Source organism: Ovis canadensis, chromosome X, assembly GCF_042477335.2.
Source record: "Ovis canadensis isolate MfBH-ARS-UI-01 breed Bighorn chromosome X, ARS-UI_OviCan_v2, whole genome shotgun sequence".
Classification (NCBI taxonomy): domain Eukaryota; kingdom Metazoa; phylum Chordata; class Mammalia; order Artiodactyla; family Bovidae; genus Ovis; species Ovis canadensis.
Window position 1 is genome coordinate 62,731,264 of NC_091727.1, and position 23,155 is coordinate 62,754,418.

The 23,155-nt window shown below is 39.6% G+C and overlaps 1 protein-coding gene across 2 annotated transcripts in view; it reads left to right on the forward strand.

Moving 5' to 3' along the window:
* Nucleotides 1-293: 293 nt before the first annotated feature.
* YIPF6 (Yip1 domain family member 6) overlaps nucleotides 294-23,155 on the forward strand; it is a 32,703-nt gene continuing 9,841 nt past the window's right edge. The window contains exons 1-4 of one of the 2 annotated variants that reach the window (XM_070290268.1): nucleotides 294-770; nucleotides 18,797-18,925; nucleotides 19,926-20,004; nucleotides 23,059-23,101. In XM_070290268.1, the coding sequence (XP_070146369.1) occupies nucleotides 714-770; nucleotides 18,797-18,925; nucleotides 19,926-20,004; nucleotides 23,059-23,101 (308 nt within the window). In that variant the 5' untranslated portion in view covers nucleotides 294-713. The remainder of the gene's footprint in view (nucleotides 771-18,796; nucleotides 18,926-19,925; nucleotides 20,005-23,058; nucleotides 23,102-23,155) is intronic. The other variant, XM_070290269.1, reaches the window with a different exon arrangement.

Here is a 23,155-nt window from a genome sequence, read left to right on the forward strand (position 1 = left end):
AACTGGCACTCTAGCATATATTGCTCACATCAACAATGGATGTATTGCCTGATCTCATTTTAGCCTGGGGAGAGGTGAACTGGAGTCTGAAACACTGAGAAAGTCCCGAGATGAGACAGAAAAAGAGATAGGGACATGCAGGAGTATTCTTTAAAAAGTTACTTTAATATTCACCCTCTTTCAGCCTTGAACATCTTCAGTACTTGCCCCAGATCACTTAGGGGCAACAGTAGAGGGAGTAGCTGGTAGGGAAGGCTTCATCTTTTTATTCAGCAGCTGGTAAACAGTCGCTCGGCCGCTGGGGGAGGAGCAGGGTTTTCCCCTAAGGTGCAGTTGTGGGGTGAGGTTTCGGGCGGCACACTGAGCCTCCGCCTGAGAGCCGGAAGCACACACTGGAGAGGGAGTGGCGCTGAGCCGGGGGAGGAGTGAGAAGGAAGCGGCAGTCCCCTGGCATACGGAACTGTCTGAAAATCAGGGATGAATGTTAAAAAGAGAGCGTATTTAGCGACACTCCTGGCCCCGAAGAAAGGAACTGAGGCGACACGAATCCCCTGTCCACCACCCAGAAGACGAGAGACGAGCGCCAGGGCCGCCAGCAGCTGTTAGGCGCTTTTTGGTGACGCGGCCGCCGCGCGCAGACGCGCTGACGGGCCGTGGCCTCCACGTCTCAGGTTGCGCAAAGGCCTGTGGGAGCGACCGGGAGGAGGGCCAGGATGGCAGAAGCGGTGGAGTCTCCAGGAGACCCGGGGACAACAACGCCCAGGCCCCTGGTGAGCTTGGGATCTACGACAAAGGGGACCGAGGGTGAGGCAAAGTGCCCCTTAAGGAAGTAGGGTAACGGGCTTGTACTTGAGAGTACTGGAATTCCTTCCTCCCGACAGGCCCTTCCTGTATCAGATGCCAGATCCAGTCCCAACCGTCTACCTGTTCTTTGGGCTAACTGCCCCACCCCCCATTCCCCTCGCTGCCGCCCCCCTCCTTTCCACGCCTTCTTGTGAAACTCTCAATTCACTTTCCTTTCACAGGCTCTCACCACTTGTCTTCCTCCCCTTCATTTTGTTAAATGCTGAGCTTCAGGCGATTTAAGTATCTTTGCATCTGCTGTCCCCTATTTTATCGAGACTTGTCACTAGTCCTCGAGGGAGTAGCAGGATTCTGGGATTAATGAGAGATTGATTCTCATGGGATATTATAACTTGATTATTTATTTGTTCAGTGAACCCCAGTCGTCCTGTTTTAATCCCTGCCCTCCCTTGTCACAGCTCTTGCAGTCCTCTTCATGATGATCTCTTGCTCCTGTCTGCAGAGGACAGAATTTCTATTGCAAGTACTACAAGTCCAAAACCTGAACATGTATTTAAGAACACAGGGTTTGGAGTTAATGTTACTTGGTCTGGAATCACCCATTCTGGCACTTGTGTGAATTTGGGCAAGTCATTTAATGGAGAGTATTTCTTCATGTGTAAAATGGAGATAAAAATACCTGCCTCAAAGAGTTTTTAGGAAGTTGAAATGACATAATTTATGTGAAATGTCTAATAAAATTAGTACCATAACTGAGTAGTGTCAACTCAACATTCTGCCCCCATCCTGCCTCCCAAACAACATTTAGTCATGTCCCAAATAGTGTTTATGAGTAGGTGCTCAATAAATGCTGCATTCCTTTTCTCTGTTTTAAATTGTCAACATAGTAGAGGACTGATCTGGGAGTCAGGTGAAACTAATTCTAGTTATGGTTCTGCTTACTAGCTTTATTTGTTCATCTCTTCATTCTTTTGTCAAATATTTATTGAGCATCCACTATGATCCAGGTACTCTTCTAGGCATGGTGGATTCAACAGTGAAAGAGAGTGAGTAGGTCCAAGTTCTCATGGAGTATTTGTGACCTTGAGGAAATCACTCTGAACCCCAGTTTTGCCTTTTGGAAAATGATAGTAAGTCACCACAGAGTCAGAGTACTAAATGAACTAATATAAGCATAGGGCATGGTATGCCATAGTTACAGGAGTTTAGATGCTTTTAGTTCCTGTTTTTCGTCTAAACTGCCCCACTTCTCTTTTATGAAGCTTTCCCCCAATTAATTTTAGTGGTTCTGATTACTCATTACTCTGTATCCAATACACTTCTATTCAGCAGTGTTTGTTGAACTCCCACAAAGTGTAATATACTATGCTAGTTGCTTTAAGAAATACGAGAGTCCTGTCCTTATGGTGCTTACAGTCTGATTTTAGGCATAAGACAAACATACAATGCCAACATAAGACAGTATGTAAGAAAGTTACGCATAACATTTTAACATAATTTAAAAGGTGCTATCATGTCTTGTTGAGGTGATGAAGCAGGCAACATGGTAGAAGTTATATTTGAGGGAGCCTCAAAGGATGGGTAGGATGTGAGCATAAAGCTATGAATGATTGATTACCTGATATGTGCCAGGATTGTGCTAGACATCCTTTGCATATTTTCTAAACTTTATAGCAACTGTTTCAGTTAGGTGGTTTTTAGACTGTGTTTTACTTGCAGGTGGGGAGATGAGACTGAGAGATTTGATGATTTCCCTAAGGTGACCAGGCTGAAATTTGAACCTGGTCTGCTTCTGAAACCAAGACTATTACCATTAATGCTACACAGACTCTCATTGGTGAAGATACAGAGGTTAGGAGATACTAATGTATTTGTAGAACAACAGAGAGATTACTTTGGTTGAAGCACAGGGAGGTATTAGAAAAGAAGCCTTAAAAGATAAAGCTACTGTAGTAGAGAGGCAGTATAGAACAGTGGCTTTGTGTGCTCTGGGGTTCAAATTGTCTAGGTTTGGTTCTATGCTCTGTCATTTAACTCACTGTGGGATATTGGGGAAGTTACCAAAATCTCTCCATGTCTCAGTTTCCCTATCTGTAAAATGGAGATAAAGTAATACAGGGTTGTTCAGTGGATTGAATAAGTTAATACACATAAAGCACTTGGTAGAGTGCCTGGCACATAATAATCATGCAATAAGTGTTATTTCCTTTTATTAACCACTATGCTGGGAGGTTTAACAGGCAACAATGAGTCAGTGGAAATTTTTGAGGAGGAAATGTTTTAAATCATGAATTTAACAACATAACAAAGGAAAAGTTACCATGGAAAATGTGTGGAATCTAGAATACCGTGCAATTGTTGCAGTAGTTCTGGAATGAAGTGATGGCTGCCTGGATTATAGCAGCAGTAGATGTGAAGATTTGAGAAAGGCAGAATCCTCGAGGATTTGCAGTGCTAGGGAGAATGTGTCTTAGTGTTTTTCAAACTTTAACATGCTAGCAATCATCTGGGGAATCTTATTAAATTGCAGGTTCTCTCTTTTTTTTTTTTTGCTTTTTTGCACAATTACTCTTTTTTTTTAAGTTTTTTATTTTTTAAATTTTAAAATCTTTAATTCTTACATGCGTTCCCAAACATGAACCCCCCTCCCACCTCCCTCCCCATAACATCTCTCTGGGTCATCCCCATGCACCAGCCCCAAGCATGCTGTATCCTGCGTCAGGCATAGACTGGCGATTCAATTGTTATATGATAGTATACATGTTAGAATGCCATTCTCCCAAATCATCCCAAAGCAATTTACAAATTCAATGCAGGTTCTCTTTTAACAGGTCTGAGATGAGGCCTAAGATTCTGCGTTTCTAATAAGCTCCCAGATGGTGCTGCTGCTCCCGGTATCACATTTTGAAAAACGAGGCTATAGAGAAGTGGGAGGAAAATGATACCCTGAACAGAAATACAGAAGAGGATGAGAGCCCTAAATGTTGATTCATTCACTTTTGGAAATGTTTAGTTCCAGATATTGATTGGCAGGCCATCCAGTAGATATCCAGCAGGTAGTTGGACACTAAAATCTGGACTTCAGGGCTCACAAGAGGTCAGGACTAGAGAGATTGATTTGGAATCATCTGTATAGAGTTGAGAATATAGAATCTTGGGTAATGCTTGTCTATTGCCTGTCTATTTAAGGAGCAGAAAAAAGAGCCATAATAATTGCTGTAGCCTAGTGTCTGGAAGGATGTTGGTCCCAGGTGGACCATGACACTAAGCCCCTACCCACCTGCTTGGACCAAGTTGTTTTCCTGCTTGATTTCACCTGCCCCAGCACACTTGTTGACCTTGTTGACTTCTTTTTCTCTTCAGAATTTTGGTCAGTAGTTGGTCATCTGTTCCCAACTGCTTTCTTAAGGCTGCAGTCCCCACATTTACTGTGTGTTCTTGGCCCTGCCTTTACTTGCTCCCCTCATTGGCCCAAGTCAGGCAGCAAAGTGTGCACATGTGTTTAAATGCACATATATGTATGTATGTGCACAAGCCTGCCAGCATAGAAGAAGGGGAGGAACATGAGGTCCAAGTCACCTTTTATCCTCACCAAGGGGCTAGTCAGAGAGTAAGGTCCACTAGCTGAGGGCCTAGTAGCACTGTCTCATATATGGGGCTGGAGAGCTTCAGATCCTGACTCAGTTCACTGAGCAATGTTAGTGAGACTCTGGAGAAGAGAGATTGAGGAAGGGTTGGGATGAGGGGTGAGTGGGAATCACATGGCACTTTAGTGACTACTGCTGCTGCTGCTAAGTCGCTTCAGTCATGTCTGACTCTGTACGACACCATAGACAGCAGGCTCTGCCATCCCTGGGATTCTCCAGGCAAGAACACTGGAGTGGGTTGCCATTTCCTTCTCCAGTGCATGAAAGTGAAAAGTGAAAGTGAAGTCGCTCAGTTGTGTCTGACACTTCTAGACCCCATGGACTACAGCCTACCAGACTCTTCTGCCCATGGGATTTTCCAGGCAAGAGTACTGGAGTGGGTTGCCATTTCCTTCTCCATTAGTGACTACAGTTACTCCCAAAACCAAATAACTGGAGTTAGGCCAAACTTCCCCAGTTAAGGGCCCAGTCTTCCAAAATATTGGCCACTTCATATACCAGCCACAGGTTTGGAGGTTCCCAGGACTACCCTCACTTCTGAACTACTGCCTACAACTTCATGGTCAGGCTCTGTAATTCATTAGAATGACTCATAGAACTCAGGGCAATGATATACTTAAAATTACACTTTTATTATAGCAAAAGGGTACAGTCCAAACCAGCAAGAGGGGGAGATGTGTAGGTTGAGGTCTGAGATAGTTCGTAATACAAAGCTTCCTTGTCTTCTCTCTGAGGAGTAAAGGCAGGACGTTGTTACCCTCCTGATACGTTGATGTATGACAGACAGTATGTAGAATATTGCCAACCAGGGAAGCTCACCCACATATCTAGTTTTTATTGAGGTTTCATTACATAGGCGTGATTGACTGGATCGTTTTTTTTTCCATTCCCAAGAGACCAGGTTTGTATCACAGTACTCAAGTGAAGTTGCTCTGTCGTATCTTACTCTTTGCAACCCCATGGACTGAAGCCTACCAAGCTCCTTCATCCTCGGAATTTTCCAGGCAAGAGTACTGGAGTGGGTTGCCATTTCCTTCTCCAGGGAATCTTCTCAACCCAGGGATCAAACCCAGGTCTCCCGCATTGTAGGCAGACGCTTTACTGTCTGCGCCACCAGGGAAGTCCTCACAGTACTCAAACTTGACTTCAATCCTCTAATCTTACGTTTGGTCTTTTAGGAGTGGTTAGCCCCCTATGCTCGGAGAAGGCGATGGCACCCTACTCCAGTACTCTTGCCTGGAAAATCCCATGGACGGAGAAGCCTGGTAGGCTGCAGTCCATGGGGTTGCTAAGAGTCGACCACAACTGAGCAACTTCACTTTCTCTTTTCACTTTCATGCAGTGGAGAAGGAAATGGCAACCCACTCCAGTGTTCTTGCCTGGGGAATCCCAGGGATGGGGGAGCCTGGTGGGCTGCCATCTATGGGGTTGTACAGAGTCAGACACGACTGAAGTGACTTAGCAGCAGCAGCCTCCAGGAGAATTGCACCCTTAACCAAGGCTCTCCACATGCCAAATGTTGAGCGTTGATTGTGTGTTACATGACTTGCAGGTGTTACATAATTCTTATAGCAGTGTTGTTTCCAAGGTAGGGCCATTCGGCTTCAAAGCCCATTTGTTCTGCACTGCTCTGCCTACCCTAGCTGTAGCAGGCAACAAGATAACTCAAAACACGAAATCCTGGAGTTTGAAAGGACAGTATCATAGTAGTGAAGAGAGAATAATGACTTCAAAATGAGGTGGTTTACACATTAAGTGCAGAAGAATATTCAGAAGACAAAACCGAGAAAGAATTCTTATATTTCCCTTTTTTAAATTATGGATTTTATTTATTTATTTTTGGCCACAACCTGTAGCATGTAGGATCTTAGTTCCCTGCTGCTACTGCTGCTAAGTTGCGTCAGTTGTGTCTGACTCTGCGCGACCCCATAGACAGAAGCCCACCAGGCTCCTCTGTCCCTGAGATTCTCCAGGCAAGAACACTGGAGTGGATTGCCGTTTCCTTCTCCAATGCATGAAAGTGAAAAGTGAAAGTGAAGTCACTCAGTCGTGTCCGACTTTTAGCGACCCCATGGACTGTAGCCTACAGGCTCCTCTGTCTGTGAGATTTCCCAGGCAAGAGTACTGAAGTGGGATGCCATTATCAAACCCATACCTCATGCATTGGAAGTACAGAGTCCTCTTGACTGCCAGGGATATCCCAGGATTCATATATTTCTTGATTATGAGGTCATTGTTGCAATGTCAGTAAAGTTGTGGGAACACCAGTACAGATTAAAAAGGATTAAGCAAGTAAGAGAGTGAAGAGCAGTTTGATCAGAGAAGAGGAGAGCAGTTTGAGATGGTGACAGAAGTAAGGAAGTGAAATATTTTACCATATTTACTTTTATTTTTTAAAATGTTTGTTTGCTTACTTATTTGTTTATTTGTCTGTGACAGGTATTAGTTGTGGCATGTGGGATCTAGTTCCCTGACCAGGAATGGAATCCTGGGTTCCCTATTTTGGGAGTCTTATCTTAGCCACTGGACCATCAGGAGAGTTCTTCAAATACTTAAATAAAATAAGGAGTACTATAATAAATCTCATATAACTTTCAGCATTCTTCTGTTGTTTCATTTATTTCATCACATTTTTTTCTAAAATAACCTTTTTATTTTGAGCTAATTTTAGACAGAAAAATTGCAAAAATGGCAGAGTTCCTGTATAGCCCTCACTCAGCTTCCTCTAGTGGTAACATTGTATATAACCACAGTATAGATCAGAACAAGGAAGCTAACCTTGATACAACACTATTAAACTATAGTTCTTATTTGAATCTTATCAGGATTTCCACAAATGCCCTTTTTTGTTCCAGGATCTTACCCAGGATCTCACATTGCATTTAATTGTTATTTTTCCTTAGTTTTCTTCAGTTTGTAATGGTTGTTCAGTATTTCCTTGTCTTTCATGATCTTTTATGAGTATTTTAAAGCAAATCCCAGATGTATTCCTTTACCCATAAATACTTCACTATGTTTCTCTAATAGGTAAGGACTGTTTGTTTTCTTTGGTTATCACACATAACATAATAAGAATCACTCCTTAATATCATCTAATCTCTGTTCACCTTCCAATTTTCTAAAAAAAAATGTTTTTACAGTTTGTGCAAATCAAGATCCAAACAAGGTCAAATTGCACTTGGATAATACATGTCTTTTAATATATGTGTCCGTCTCTTTTTGATGTAATTTATTTGTTTAAAGTCATTTCTTTTGTAGAATTCTCCACTTTTTGTATTTGGCTGTGGTATTTTTAGTAGGTGCCTCTGTCCACATATTTCCTGTAAACTCTTAAGATCTAGAGATTTGTTTATATTTAGGTTCATTTTGGCTTGGGTAGGGAAGGCAGAAAGAAAAACGAACTTAGGTGGCCCCTAAAATTAGGAATTTTTTGTTTATTTTTTAACTTTCTGTTGAGAAAAGTTTCAAACATATACAAAAGTAGAATAGTAAAGTGCACTCTTGTGTACCCAACCTTCAATAATAATTACCAATTTATGGCCAGTCTTCTTTCTTCTGTAGCCCTACCCATTTCCCTTCTATACTATTTTAAAACAAATCCCAAGCATCATTACATTAATAAATATTGAATATGTATCTCTAAAAGATAATAATTCTGTTTTAAAGAACATAACCACAGTATCATTAGTACATGTAAAAAAATAAATAATTCCCTAATATCAACTGTCTTGTCAGTGTTCAAATTTCCAGCTCTCTCCTAAATGTTGTATTTTTATAATTTAAAATCTGACCCACCACCTATTTTTATAAATAAAGTTTCATTGGAACACAGCTGCACTTCATTTTTTTATGTATTTGACTTCTTTCATGGTACAGAAGCAGAGTTGAGTAGTTCCAACAGCAACCATTTAGCTCTCAAAACCTAAAATATTTACATTTGGATCTTTCACAGAAAAAGTTTGGTGACCTCTGCTTTAGGCAGTTATCTTTTAGAATCATTAAAAATAAGAAACAGTGCTTTTTATGTTGACTTTCATTTAAACCACTTCTGGAGAGCTTCATTTCCTTGTGTAAATCCAAACTTCCTTCTGATACCATATTCCTTTCTGAAGATTATCGTTTAACATTTCTTGGAATGCATGTTTCAGCTTTTTGCTCATCTGAGAAAAGTCTATTTTGCCACCTTTTTTGGGGGGGGTTATTATAAGACTTTTATTCAGCAAAGACAGTGTTACCTTGAAAGTTGGTTAGAGTGTGTTTTATGTGTATAAAATAATAATTCATGTTTTGATGCTGTTAAACTTTAATTTTATTTCATTTTATTTTAGGGAGCAGGAGAGGTTTACACTTTTCTTTGAGAAACCAAAAGGGAAAGCAGTTCTCCCTCATCCAAGGCAGGAAATAGTCAGTCATTGTTTTACAGCAGCATTGTCATTTCAAAGAAGTTAAAACTAGTCCTTTAAATGGCTTTTTAATTCAATCAATGTTACTGCAGTATAATGCCTGTTCAGTAAAATTCACCCATTTTAAGTATGTAGACGGTTTTCAAAAGGTACTTGATTCTAAGATCATACTGGGAGAATGAATAAAAGTATTTGGAGTTTGCCGTCCTGAGAAGCATCTTTGTTATCTGTAATTCTGGTTCCTTTGCATGGCAAAATCACATATGCCTGGAAAGACAGCTGTCATTTCAACTTTCATTGATGTCCTATTCCTTGGGACATCAGGAACAGGAAGTCAAGGATGTCCTGGAAGGCTCCAAGTTTCTGGGCCTTTGAGTTTTGTATGGATGACCTCAGGGCCTTTTCCCTCTGCTCCATTTTTTTCCTCTGCTCCATTTTTTTCCTCTTTCTGGAGGAGAGGCCAAAGGCACAGGCAGATGTGTCTTGCACGAAGCCCCATGGTCCATGGATGTAGCTGGTGGTCTCCCATGAACCTGAGACAAGTATTGCCTTTCATTTTTAATAGCTATTTTTGTTGTTTTTTGAATTGTGGGTTGACAGTTTTATTCATTCAGCACTCTAAAGGTGTGTTTGTCTTCTTTCTTACATTATTTTGAGTGAGATGTCTATTGTGTTTTTCTCCTGATTGCAATGTCTTTTTTCTCTGGTTGTCTCTAGTGTGAATGTGTCTAGGTTTGTGGATTTTTGCTTTGGTTTTGTCTTGAGGTATTTTTCTTGATTGGGGTTTTCTGGGCTTGGATCTATCATTTGAGGTCTTCTGTCATTCTGGAAAACAATTCAGCCTTTACCTTTTCAAATATGTTTTCAGATCCATTATCTCTCTCATGGGATTTCAATAATATACAAATTAGATTATTTAATATAAACCCCACAGTTCTTGCATGCTGTATTCTGTTTGGGGTGGTCTTATGTTTTTTATTCCTGTTTTATTGAAATATTGGCATATAACGTTGTATAAATTTAAGGTATACAATAGAATGACTTGATATGTTTTTTTTCTTTTCCAGCTCTTGTTTCTGTTTAGATAATTTTCACTGACCTATCACTGATTTCTTTATTTGACCTTGTTGAGTCTGTTACTGTGTTCTTTTATTTCTAGCATTACCATTTGACTCTTACAGTTTCTATCTCTTTGCAGAAATTCACCATCATTTTTGCATATATCTTCTACTAGAGCCTTTTAACATATTAATCATATAGTAACTTTTTCTGCTGAAATTATAACATCTGAGTCACCTCAGAGTTTGGTTTAATTGCTTTGTGTTGTCAGAGTGTGTTGTTTTTCCATGTATGTGTTTATGGGGAAGGGGTAATTTTTTATTGATTGCTGGCTATCATATTTAGTAGTAGAGACTGCCTGGAAATGGCACATCTTTTCTGTTAAGTTGTTGCTATAGGGATTAAGTCAGTCTAGTAAGGAGTTGAACCTGTATTTGGCTTTTGTCCTTGATAGGGGAACTGTCAAATGCATCATCAGCTTCAAATTTCTCTCCTATTACTTTGTGCATAGGGAGGGCAGTAGGTTTGCCCAGTGTTTTTCTTAATGTTTCTTCTCCATGTTTCATTTTCTGCATTCTGTTTGCCTCTGCATAAAATAGTGGGTTTCTCTCTAAGCTCTAGCCCCTCCCTTAGCACTAGATTGCTGGCTTTTGTTACTCCATAATTGTAGTCTGGTGGTGGAGACCTGGGAGGTAGGGACTTTTTGTTGTTTTGATCCACCCTCTGCCCTGTGTCCCTGAGTCTCCTGGGTGAGACTTTCTCAGTGATCTGTCTCTTTCCCTAGCTGAAGGCGAAAGCTGCCCAGTCATGTTCAACTCTGCGACGCTATGGACTATACAGTCTATGGAATTCTCCAGGCCAGAATACTGGAGTGGGTAGCCTTTCCCTTCTTCAGGGAATCTTCCCATCCCAGGGATTGAACCCAGGTCTCCCACATTGCAGGCAGATTCTTTACTAGCTGAGCTGCAAGGGAAGCCCCTAGCTGAAGGAGACTCTAATAGCCTGGCATTAGGATGATTTCCCATCCTTCCCCCAGGAGTAGCGAGGTTTGTCTTTTCCCTTTCCCCAGCCACAGTGGGTCTTCACCTGTGCTCTGAAAACAACAGGGTTTGCTGATCTTCCCCCAGCAGGTTTAAGGCTCTTTTTCTGTAGGAGAGAAGGGTATGAGCTGGGCTCTCTGCTTTTCTCAGAAGAGGCAGCTGCTTCCCGCCGCCACACCTGGATCAGTGGAAGTCTGTGGAGAAGAGCCTGCAAGTGGATGTGAACTCCCCCTATGTCTAATGCTTAAAAGGGTGCTATCCTGTCATAACAGTCCACACGTGGTCTTTAGCAGTTCATTTTAAGTTTTAGCTGTATTCTTTACCATCTGTGATGCCCAGTGTTGTTCTCATGCTTTGCTGCAGATGAGCCAGTGCTCATGTCCCATCTCTTCTTGGAAGTGCCTGTTTTTCCTTAGATTTCTTTCATGATACTTGGTTGCCCTAAAACCTCAGCTCTGACAGGTTCAAGGAAAATTATGATTTTGTAATTAATCTGGCTTTTTTCATCGTTCTAGTGGATTCCAGCTCATTCCAGCTTTCTGTATCCTGATTAGAAATCAAACTACAGGGTTCTAAACTCACTTGAGATAGTTGCTCTTTGTGTGGTTATGTATTTAATTTAGCAGGTTCATTTGTTCCATTTTCTTTCAGTTTTAGGGACTACTTTTAAATTTAAATTTTGTTTAATAATTCTGTCATAAATACAGAACAGTGTATCCTAAGAAGCCTAACTTCTCTCCTTATTTCCTCCACCTTTTCCCCTCCTTTCCTAAATAGGAAGCTTTAAAAAAATCTATAAATACTACTTACATTACATGTGACTTAAGTCACTTTGTGTGTGCATGCTCAGTCTCTCAGTCATTCTGATTGACTGTGATCCAGTGGACTGTAGCCTGCTAAGCTCCTCTGTACATGGGTTTCTGCAGGCGAGAATACTGGAGTGGATTGCCATTTCTTCTTTCAAGGGATCTTCCCAACCCAGGTCTCTTGAATTGTAGGCGGGTTCTTCACTGTCTGAGTCATGAGGGAAGACGATATTTTCAGGGATCATTTCTAAGTCATATTGCATGATTTATTTCTTATTTTTAAAAGGTAACATTCAGATATGTGTATGTGTATATATATAATATATATTTGTATCCCTTTCGTAGATGTAGCATGTATACAAACTTTTCTTCACATTCTTCTTTAACACGCCATAATATTGAGGTGGTGAAAAAGTTTGTTTGGTTTTATCTGTAAGATGGCCGCATGAAATGCTTAGTTTATGATAACACATTTATAAGAGACTTGGAAAATACAAAACAAGTTTGCATATCAGTTCAGTTCAGTCGCTCAGTCGTGTCCGACTCTTTGCAACCCCATGAACTGCAGCACGCCAGGCCTCCCCATCCATCACCAACTCCCGGAATTCACCCAAACCTATGTCCATTGAGTCAGTGATGCCATCCAACCATCTCATCCTCTGTTGTCCCCTTCTCCTCCTGCCCTCAATCTTTCCCAGCATGAGGGTCTTTTCCAATGAGTCAGCACTTCTCAAAGTATTGGAGTGGCCAAAGTATTGGAGTTTCAGCTTCAACATCAGTCCTTTCAATGAACACCCAGGACTGATCTCCTTTAGGATGGACTGGTTGAATCTCCTTGCAGTCCAAGGGACTCTCGAGTCTTTTCCAACACCACAGTTCAAAAGCATCAATTCTTCGGTGCTCAGCTTTCTTCACAGTCCAACTCTCACATCCATACATGACTGCTGGAAAAACCATAGCCTTGACTAGAAGGACCTTTGTTGGCAAAGTAATGTCTCTGCTTTTGAATATGCTGTCTAGGTTGGTCATAACTCTCCTTCCAAGGAGCAAGAGTCTTTTACTTTCATGGCTGCAATCACCATCTGCAGTGATTTTGGAGCCCCCCAAAATAAAGTCTGACACTTTCCACTGTTTCCCCATCTATTTGCCATGAAGTGATGGGATCGGATGCCATGATCTTAGTTTTCTGAATGTTGAGCTTTAAGCCAACTTTTTCACTCTCCTCTTTCACTTTTATCAAGAGGCTCTTTAGTTCTTCTTCACTTTCTGGCATAAGGGTGGTGTCATCTGCATATCTGAGGTTATTGATATTTCTCCCGGCAATTTTGATTCCAGTTTGTGCTTCCTTCAGCCCAGCATTTCTCATGATGTACTCTGCCTATAAGTTAAATAAGCAGGGTAACAATATACAGCCTTGACGTCCTCCTTTTCCTATTTGGAACCATTCTGTTATTCCATGTCCACTTCTAACTGTTGCTTCCTGACCTGCATACAGGTTTCTCAAGAGGCAGGTCAGGTGGTCTGGTATTCCCATCTCTTTCAGAATTTTCCACAGTTTATTGTGATCCACACAGTCAGAGGCTTTGGCATAGTCAATAAAGCAGAGATAGATGTTTTTCTGGAACTCTCTTGCTTTTTCCATGATCCAGCGGATGTTGGCAATTTGATCTCTGGTTCCTCTGCCTTTTCTAAAACCAGCTTGAACATCTGGAAGTTCACGGTTCATGTTTTGCTGAAGCCTGGCTTGGAGAATTTTAAGCATTACTTTACTAGCATGTGAAATGAGTGCAATTGTGCGGTAGTTTGAGCATTCTTTGGCATTGCCTTTCTTTGGGATTGAAATGAAAACTGACCTTTTCCAGTCCTGTAGCCACTGCTGAGTTTTCCAAATTTGCTGGTATATTGAGTGCAGCACTTTCACAGCGTCATCTTTCAGAATTTGAAACAGCTCAACTGGTATTCCATCACCTCCACTAGCTTTGTTTGTAGTGATGCTTCCTAAGGTCCACTTGACTTCACATTCCAGGATGTCTGGCTCTAGGTGAGTGATCACACCATCGTGATTATCTGGGTCGTGAGGATCTTTTTTGTAGAGTTCTTCCATGTATTCTTGCCACCTCTTCTTAATATCGCCTGCTTATGTTAGGTCCATACCATTTCTGTCCTTTATTGTGCCTGTCTTTGCATGAAATGTTCCCTTGGTATCTCTAATTTTCTTGAAGAGATCTCTAGTCTTTCCCATTCTGTTGTTTTCCTCTATTTCTTTGCATTGATCACTGAGGAAGGCTTTCTTATCTCTCCTTGCTATTCTTTGGAACTCTGTATTCAACTGGGTATATCTTTCCTTTTATCCTTTGCTTTTCACTTCCCTTCTTTACACAGCTATTTGTAAGGCCTCCCCAGACAGCCATTTTGCTTTTTTGCATTTCTTTTCCAGGGGGATGGTCTTGATTTCTGTCTCCTGTACAATGTCACGAACCTCATTCCATAGTTCATCAGACACTCTGTCTATCAGATCTAGTCCCTTAAATCTATTTCTAACTTCCACTGTATAGTCTTAAGGGATTTGATTTAGGTCATACCTGAATTGCCTAGTGGTTTTCTCCACTTTTTCAATGTCAGTCTGAATTTGGCAATTAGGAGTTCATGATCCAAGCCATAGGCAGCTCCTGGTCTTGTTTTTGCTGACTGTATAGAGCTTTCCATTTTTGGCTGCAAAGAATATAATCTATCTGATTTCGGTGTTGACCATCTGGTGATGTCCATGTGTAGAGTCTTCTCTTGTGTTGTTGGAAGAGGATGTTTGCTATGACCAGTGCGTTCTCTTGGCAGAACTCTATTAGCCTTTGCCCTGCTTCATTCTGTATTCCAAGGCCAAATTTGCCTGTTACTCCAGGTGTTTATTGACTTCCTACTTTTGCATTCCAATCCCCTATAATAAAAAGGACATTTTTTTTGGGTGTTAGTCTAGAAGGTCTTGTAGGTCTTCATAGAAATATTCAGCTTCAGCTTCTTCAGCATTGCTGGTTGGGGTATAGACTTGAATTACTGTCATATTGAATGGTTTGCCTTGGAAATGAGCAGAGATCATTCTGTCATTTTTGAGATTGCATCTAAGTACTGCATTCTGGAGTCTTTTTACTATGATGGCTACTCCATTTCTTCTAAGGGATTCCTGCCCACAGTAGTAGATATAATGGTCATCTGAGTTAAATTCACCCATTCCAGTCCATTTTAGTTCACTGATTCCTAAAATGTCGATGTTCACTCTTGTCATCGCCTGTTTGACCACTTCCAATTTGTCTTGATTCATGGACCTGACATTCCAGGTTCCTATGCAATATTGCTCTTTACAGCGTCAAACCCTGCTTCCATCACCAGTCCCTTTCACAACTGGGTATTGTTTTTGCTTTGGCTCCATCCCTTTATTCTTTCTGAAATTATTTCTCCACTGATCTCCAGAGCATATTGGGCACCTACTGACCTGGGGAGTTCATCTTTCAGTGTCCTCTCTTTTTGCCTTTTCATACTGTTCATGGGATTCTCAAGGCAAGAATACTGAAGTGGTTTGCCATTCCCTTCTCCAGTGGACCACATTCTGTCAGACCTCTCCACCATGACCCAGCCATTGGCATGGCTTAGTTTCATTGAGTTAGACAAGGCTGTGATCCACGTGATCAGATTGGCTAGTTGTCTGTGATTGTAATTTCTGTCTGCCCTCTGATCCCCTCTCTCAGTGCCTACTGTCTTAACTTGCGTTTCTCATACCTTGGACGTGGGGTCTCTCTTTACGGCTGCTCAAGCAAAGTGCAGCATATATAGCAAAGGTTGCATATAGTTCCATTGTATATTACAATTATTTTTAAGTAGATAAACTAAGATTTTTATTTGGAGTTTCAATATCAAACTCTCAATAATTAATAAATAAATATACAGAGAAGTAGAAGGATATAGTAGATCTGAAAAGCACTGTGAACCAGTTCACACAGCAGTAGGATACAAATTCTATTCACGTTCCCATAGACTGTAGACTCAGAGACGCTGGAACATATCCAGGGACATAAAGTGCAAAATTTTCATGATCTAAAGGTATTGAAATTATACAGAATCTGTTCTCTTGTGCTCAATTAGTTGTGGCTCACTCTTTGCAACCCTATGGACTCTCCAGGCTCTTCTGTCCATGGAATTTTCCAGGCAAGAGTACTGGAGTGGGTTGCCATTTTCACTCACTGTGGAATTATGTTAGAAATCAATATCAAAAGATATTTGAAAATAACCCACGTTTTTCAAGTGCATTGTGACGTTTACCAGGAGAGATTACTTAGACTTAGCCATCAAAAGCTTCAATAAGGTTAGACTGAGAAAAAACAGAGAGGGTGATTACTGAGAAGAAATGCTTAGTTGTCTTTAACTTCATTTGAACCAGTTTTGTTAGCTTGTGACAGCTGTCATATCACATTCATTTTTTAAAAACTTACCAAAATTTGTGAATTTTTGTGTAGCCATTTTTAATATTGAAGATGGGAGGGAAAAAGCAACATTTTTGGCATATCATGCTTTATTATTTCAAGAAGAGTGAAAACGCAACTGAAACACAAAAAGATTTGTACAGTATATGGAGAAAGTGCTGTGACGGATAGAACATGTCAAAAGTGCTTTGGGAAGTTTTGTGTGCTGGTTAATCCTCCATGGTTGGGTAGAACAGTTGAAGTTGATAGCGATCAAATCAATACATTAATTGAGAACAATCAAAGTTATATTATCAGGTGGGAAATCACCAACCTACTCAAAATATACATATGAAGTATTGAAAATCATTTGCACCAGCTTGGTTATGTTAATTGATGTTTGAGTTCCACATAAGTTAAGCAGGAAAAAACCCCAAACTTCTTGACCATATTTTCACATGTTTCTACTGAAACATAATGAAAACATTCCATTTTAAAAAACAAATTGTGTTGGGCAATAAAAAGTTCCACACTGCTGGACAATATCCACAGAAGAGATCATGGGGCAAGTAGGTTAAACCACCACCAACCACACTAAAGGCTGGTCTTCATCCAAAGAAGATAATGTGTACATGGTGGGATTGGAAGGGAGTCCTCTATTATGAGCTCCTTCTGGAAAACCAACAGATTACTTCCAACAAGTACTGCTCCCAGTGAGACCAACTGAAAGCAGCACTTGGCAAAGTGTCTGGAATTAGTCAACAGAAAATACATAGTCTTCCTCAGGATAACACAAGACCTCACGTTTCTTTGATGACCTGGCAAAAACATAATAGCTTGGCTGGGAAGTTCTGATTCATCCACTGTATTCACCAGACATTGCACCTTCAGATTTCCATTTATTTTGGTCTTTATAAAATTCTCTTAATGGAAAAAAAATTTAATTCCCTAGAAGATTGTAAAAGGCACCTAGAATAGTTCTTTGCTCAAAAAGATAAAAAGTTTTGGGAAGATGGAATTACGTAGTTGCCTGAAAAATGACAGAAGGTAGTAGAACAGATGGTGAGTACATTGTTCAGTAAAGTTCTTGGTGAAGATGAAAAATGTGTCTTTTATTTTTACTTTAAAACTGAAGGAACTTTTTGGCCAACCAGATGGTTCTTTAGAGATATCCTCATTCCTCTTACAGCTGCATGGCATTCCATTATGACATACCATGCTTTATTCAACTAGTTCTCTGTTGATGGACATTTGGGCTATTCTCAGGTTTTTGTTGTTGTTGTTGTTGTTTTTGTTTTTTTTTTTTTGCTTTTACAGGTAGTATTGTAATGAGGAGCTTTGTGTATGTGTCTTTTTGTATATTTACTGCTTTAGACTCCTAAAAATGGTCAGCAATACATATGTAAATTTGCTAGATATTGCCAGATTCATCTTCAGTGGGGCCTAGCACCATTTTGCCTTCCCACCAACAGTGAGTGCTCTTTCCCCTCAGCTTTACTTGCAGAGTGTGTTGTCAAACTTGGGTTTTTGCCAGTCTAATGGGTGGAGAATTTTCAAGTACTTTTAATAAAACTGTGATCAAAAAGTTGTTTTTTATAAGTTTTCTGAACACCTTCATTTTTTCTAAAATTTTATTGTACTGTCTTGTTTTTCATTTACCTGCAACCTTTACACACTAAACATTAGACCCATTGGACCAAGAACCGTATGAGGAGGGATTGCTTCTCTTTTCTTAGGAACTTGAAGATTCTAGAGTTTCAGTCGCAATAATCAAATTTGACATATGAATGTAAGAGTTTAAAAGTTTGCAATCTTGCAGTTCACTTTGGAAATGTTATTTGTCCTGTGGTTGCCAACAATCTGGTAAAAGAAAAAAAAAAAAGAGGATAAATAATGTGCTTTACTGTTTCTGTGTTCTTCCCAATTTTCTTTTAGATTTTACATAATGTTCCTTCTTAGCCAGCAGAGGCCACTAGAGCCCACTAAAGAGCAGAAGTGTAAAAGAATGACAGCGCTAAGATGTGATCACTGAAAGGTCACTTTTTTTCAATAGTTCTGCAGTCTTACTAGCTATGTCCTATTAAGATTTCATGCTTGAAAGAAACTATTTGAGGCCAAGAAAATATCTATTGTTGTTGTTTTAGTTGCTAAGTCGTCTCTGATTCTTTTGTGGTCCCATGGACTGACCCCCTACCAGGTTCCTTTGTCCATGGGATTTCCCAGGCAAGAATACTGGAATGGGTTGCCATTTCCTTCTCCAGGGGATCTTCCTGACTGAGGAATCAAACCCGCGTCTCCTGCATTGGCAGACAGATTCTTTACCACTGTGCCACTAGGAAAGCCCATAAAATATCTGTGCCATTTACTTTATAATATTTTTCATCATATTCCATCTCCTTCTTTAAAAGAAACAAGTATTTGAGAATTTTAATTCACTGTACTGTTCAGTGTTTGGTGAACTAACACCTTACTTTAAAAACTGTATAAAACCCTATAAAAAGGTATAGTCCTGCTCACTGGGAAATGATGTCTTTGGGGGAATCCTGCAGTTTATTACAAGCTTTAAATTTTTTCCCTAACTCTTCTCAGTTTGCAGGCCTTTCTGATATATCTATCTCACAAGACATCCCTGTGGAAGGAGAAATCACCATTCCTGTGAGATCGCGCATTCGGGAATTTGACAGCTCTACATTAAATGAGTCTGTTCAGAATACCATTGTAAGTTAGATGAGTTGAGAGAATTTCTGTTCAGTGTAATGGGCTAAATAACTAATAGCAGTTTGTAAAATATTTTTGTTTGGTTCACTAATTTTCAGTGTATTTTATTTATTGAAATTTAAGATTCTCCCCTAGAGAATAATTTTTGGAAATCATTTTGGCTGTAATGGATATTAAGGAACTTAAAACGTTCACATTTTTTTAAGGTGATAATTCTGTTTCTCTAGGTATAGTATAAGGAGAAAAAATTCAATACAAAGATAATTGTAAAAGAAAAATATTTATACAAAGATGTTTGTTATAGCAGTCTTTATAGTGGGGAAAAGTTGAACAGAAGAGTAATTGGCTAAGTAGATTATGTTACAGCTATGTGGTAGAACGGTTAACAACCATTAAAAATCATGTTTTCAAATAACTATTAATGACATGAAGAAATTTTTAGGTGAAAAACTTAGGAAAAAATTACCTCAACTATATTTTGAGAAGTTAAATAACTGTACCCTTCTTCAAATGTCTTGATTTTTAAAAATCTGACTTCTAGGATTCTTTTGCCAGAATGAATGGGAATGTTGAAAATTAATTGATTTTACATATTGTGAAGAGTGTGGGTAGCTTAGGAGCAGGCCCTTTGGCTCTTGTGACCTTATCATGTTGAACTGAAAGTTAGATGCTGTGTTTTGCAGAACAGATTTTACTAGTGCTATTATTTTCATTTCTTTAAGTAGCATATTAAGAGGGCTATATTTCTCTTTTGCAGAGTTTAAAAAATCAAAATCAACAGAACTGATGAATATAGTAAAAGTTAGATGTTGGCTTTAGGAGTTAAAGGAAAAGTTAATAGAAAAAGGAGTTAGTACAAAAACCCCACCTCTCTGGTTTGTTTGTATGGTGAAGGAGTTAGACTGGAGTTGGATTGAAATTAAAAAAAGTTTGAGCAAATTCAAGGGGCTACTTGGTAGCCTTGGTCATTACAGTACAGCATATTGTTTTTATCTTTCAGATGCGTGATCTAAAAGCTGTCGGGAAAAAATTCATGCATGTTTTGTACCCAAGGAAAAGTAATACTCTTTTGAGAGATTGTAAGTATGTGTGGTTTTTGAGGCTTTGCTGTTTTTCATCATACCTTATCATAAGCATTTATAAGGCTGTGTGGTAATAAAACTGATATCATTTTGCAGGATGAAAGATATGTAAGTGAATATATTATAGAGGAATGTTTTGAAAAAAGTTAAAAATTGAGGATGGAATTTCAGAGATTGGAAGATTTTGCTTAATATATTGTCCTCATCAATAAATATAGACTGTATATTTTCACCTGCTGTGATAGACACTGCAAAAAATATTTCTGTAAATGGCAAACACATGGTGACTTTGTTCAGCCAAGAAACTTAATGATCTCCAAGGGAAAGACAAAATGTTTAAATGTTACATTAGAATAATAGCTAATACCCATTAAGGATTAACAAATTAATAGTACTTTATTGACATTTCTATTTTCAGAATAATCATTGTTGACTGCTTTAAGAATTCCAAAACAGTGTTTGCAGAAAATTATGCTATTATTTAGAATTTATTCTCAAAATTATTAGACTTTTAGTTTTTCTTTTCAAACATTCTTGGCTTTTCTTAGTACCCTTTATAAAAAAAAAAGACTCGGTTGTTTGAGAATAGTAACAATGATGTTGGATATGAGTGTACCTTCTATTTTGGCAGCATTTCTGCTGTAACATAGGGATGTCAGATATGTGGCAAATGTGCCATCACTGTGTGGTGATTGGATGCAGTGTCAGAATGCTTTTTCAGCAAAGTACATTGTGGGTTGAAGCTGGCAGATGATTTGCTGCTGCTGCTGCTGCTGCTGCTGCTGCTGCTGCTGCTACTGCTGCTACTACTGCTACTACTGCTGCTACTGCTGCTAAGTCGCTTCAGTCGTGTCCGACTCTGTGCAGCCCCATAGATGGCAGCCCACCAGGCTCCTCCATCCCTGGGATTCTCCAGGCAGGAACACTGGAGTGGGTAGCCATTTCCTTCTCCAGTGCATGAAAGTGAAAAGTGAAAGTGAAGTCGCTCAGTCATGTCTGACTTTTTGCAACCCCATGGACTGCAGCCTACCAGGCTTCTCCATCCATGGGATTTTCCAGGCAAGAGTACTGGAGTGGGGTGCCATCGCCTTACAGCTGGTATATAGTGGAAAGAGCATGGACAAATCTGGGTTTTGAATAGTGATTCCATCACTAGCTGTGTGATTTTGGATAGTGATTCCATCACTAGCTGTGTGATTTTGGATAGTGATTCCATCACAAGCTGTGTGATCCTGGATAAGACAGGTAACTTTTCTGAGGCTGAAGTTTCTTCCTCACAAAAGCTGTCTTATCCAATGAGATGCCACTTCAGATCCATTAGGATGGCTCTTATCAAAGGAATGGAGAATAACAAATATTGGTAAGGATGTAGAGAAATTGGAACCTTTGTGCACTGCTGGTGGGGATATAAAATGGTACAGCCACTGTGAAAAAGAGCATGGTGGTTCGTTGGAAAATTAGGTAGAGAATTACCACATGATTCAGTACTTCCACTTCTGGGTATATACTCAAAAGACTAGAAAGCAGGAACTCAAAGAGATATTTGTATACCCATGTTCATAGCAGCAGATGAAAACAACTCAAAGGTCTATTGGTGGATGGATGAGTAAATGAAGTATGTTATATACACCATGGTAGGTACCATATATGAATGGAATATTACTTATCCTTTAAAAAGAGTGAAATTCTGATACATGCTACAACATTGATGAACCTTGGAAGACTTTATGCTAAGTAAAATAAGCCTTACACAAAAGAATATATATTATTCTACTTAGGTTAGGTACCTAAAATAGTGAGATTTATAGAGACAGAAAGTAAAATGGTTGTCAGGGACTGAGGGGCTATTGGGGAGTTACTGTTTAATAGGTTGGAGTTTCAGTTTGGGAGATGAACATTTTATTGTTTACCTAGTAAACATAGTCTATTAGAGTGTTAGGATTTTGATTTTTCTTTCTTTTTTTTTTTTACATCTTTTACAAACTTTCCACAGTGGTGTCAAAATTACTCTTTCAGGTAAAGTTATGTACAAGTGAAGTTAAAGTTAGAAGTAGTATGTACCTTTTTACATATTGTTTGAAGAAGATAATTGTGCTTTAAGCTTTATGTTACTGAACTATTGGTGTATTAATCACTCAACAGCTATTGGTTGAGAACCACCATGCTTAGACCTGATATTGGCAGAGCATTTATAGTTTTCAAAAAGTTTTCATGTTATTTGTTAATATTTAACCCTATGAAATTACCAATGTTGGGCTGTTTTCTCACTGTATAAGAACAACAGTTCTGTATTGGTTCAGTGTAGTAATTATGAAAAGGAAGCTGTGTTGTAGAGTAGAAAGGACTTTATAGTAAGAATCAGAAGATTCTGGTTTTGTTTCTAGGTTCTGGTCCTACCCCCACACTTAACTGTTTATATTAACTTGGGCACATTGCTTCTTCTCAACTTCATTTTTCGTGTTTTTGAGATGAGCCTGATTATACTTGCCTTGTCTAACGTAGTCTCAGATTGGTGAAGTGACTTGGCTTTAGTCTTCTTTCCAACTGTGCAGGGTGGGGCATTTAAGTCTTCTGACTCCTTGCCTATTGGTCTTTAATGATAGCTTGCTGGAATGTGGCTTAGTAGGTGGTGTGTGTGTTAGTCGCTCAGCCGTGTCTGACTCTCTGCAACCCCATGGACTGTAGCCCACCAGACTTCTCTGTCCATGGGATTCTCCAGATAAGAATACTGGAGTGGATTGCCATTCCCTTCTCCAGAGGATCTTCCTGACCCGGGAATTGAACTCTGGTCTCCTGCATTGCAGGCAGATTCTTTACTGTAGTAGCTGAGGAGAGGGGTGATTAGTGTTGCATGAAATGAGCAAAATTTAAAGGATATATGAAGCATTCAGAATTGGGAAGCAGAGAAGGCCACTAGAGGGATAGGAGAGGTGGAAGGTTTGGGCAGACAGAGAAAGCCTTGATGTCTGAATGCCAAGATTGGCAGAATAAAAGACAGAAAATACTATATGCCTATGTCTTAACAATTTTCTGTCTTTTCTTTTCTTGTAGGGGATTTATGGGGCCCTTTGATCCTTTGTGTGACACTTGCATTGTAAGTACTTATATTTCCTTTCTTTATCATTTGAGATAGACTAAACTTTTTTCA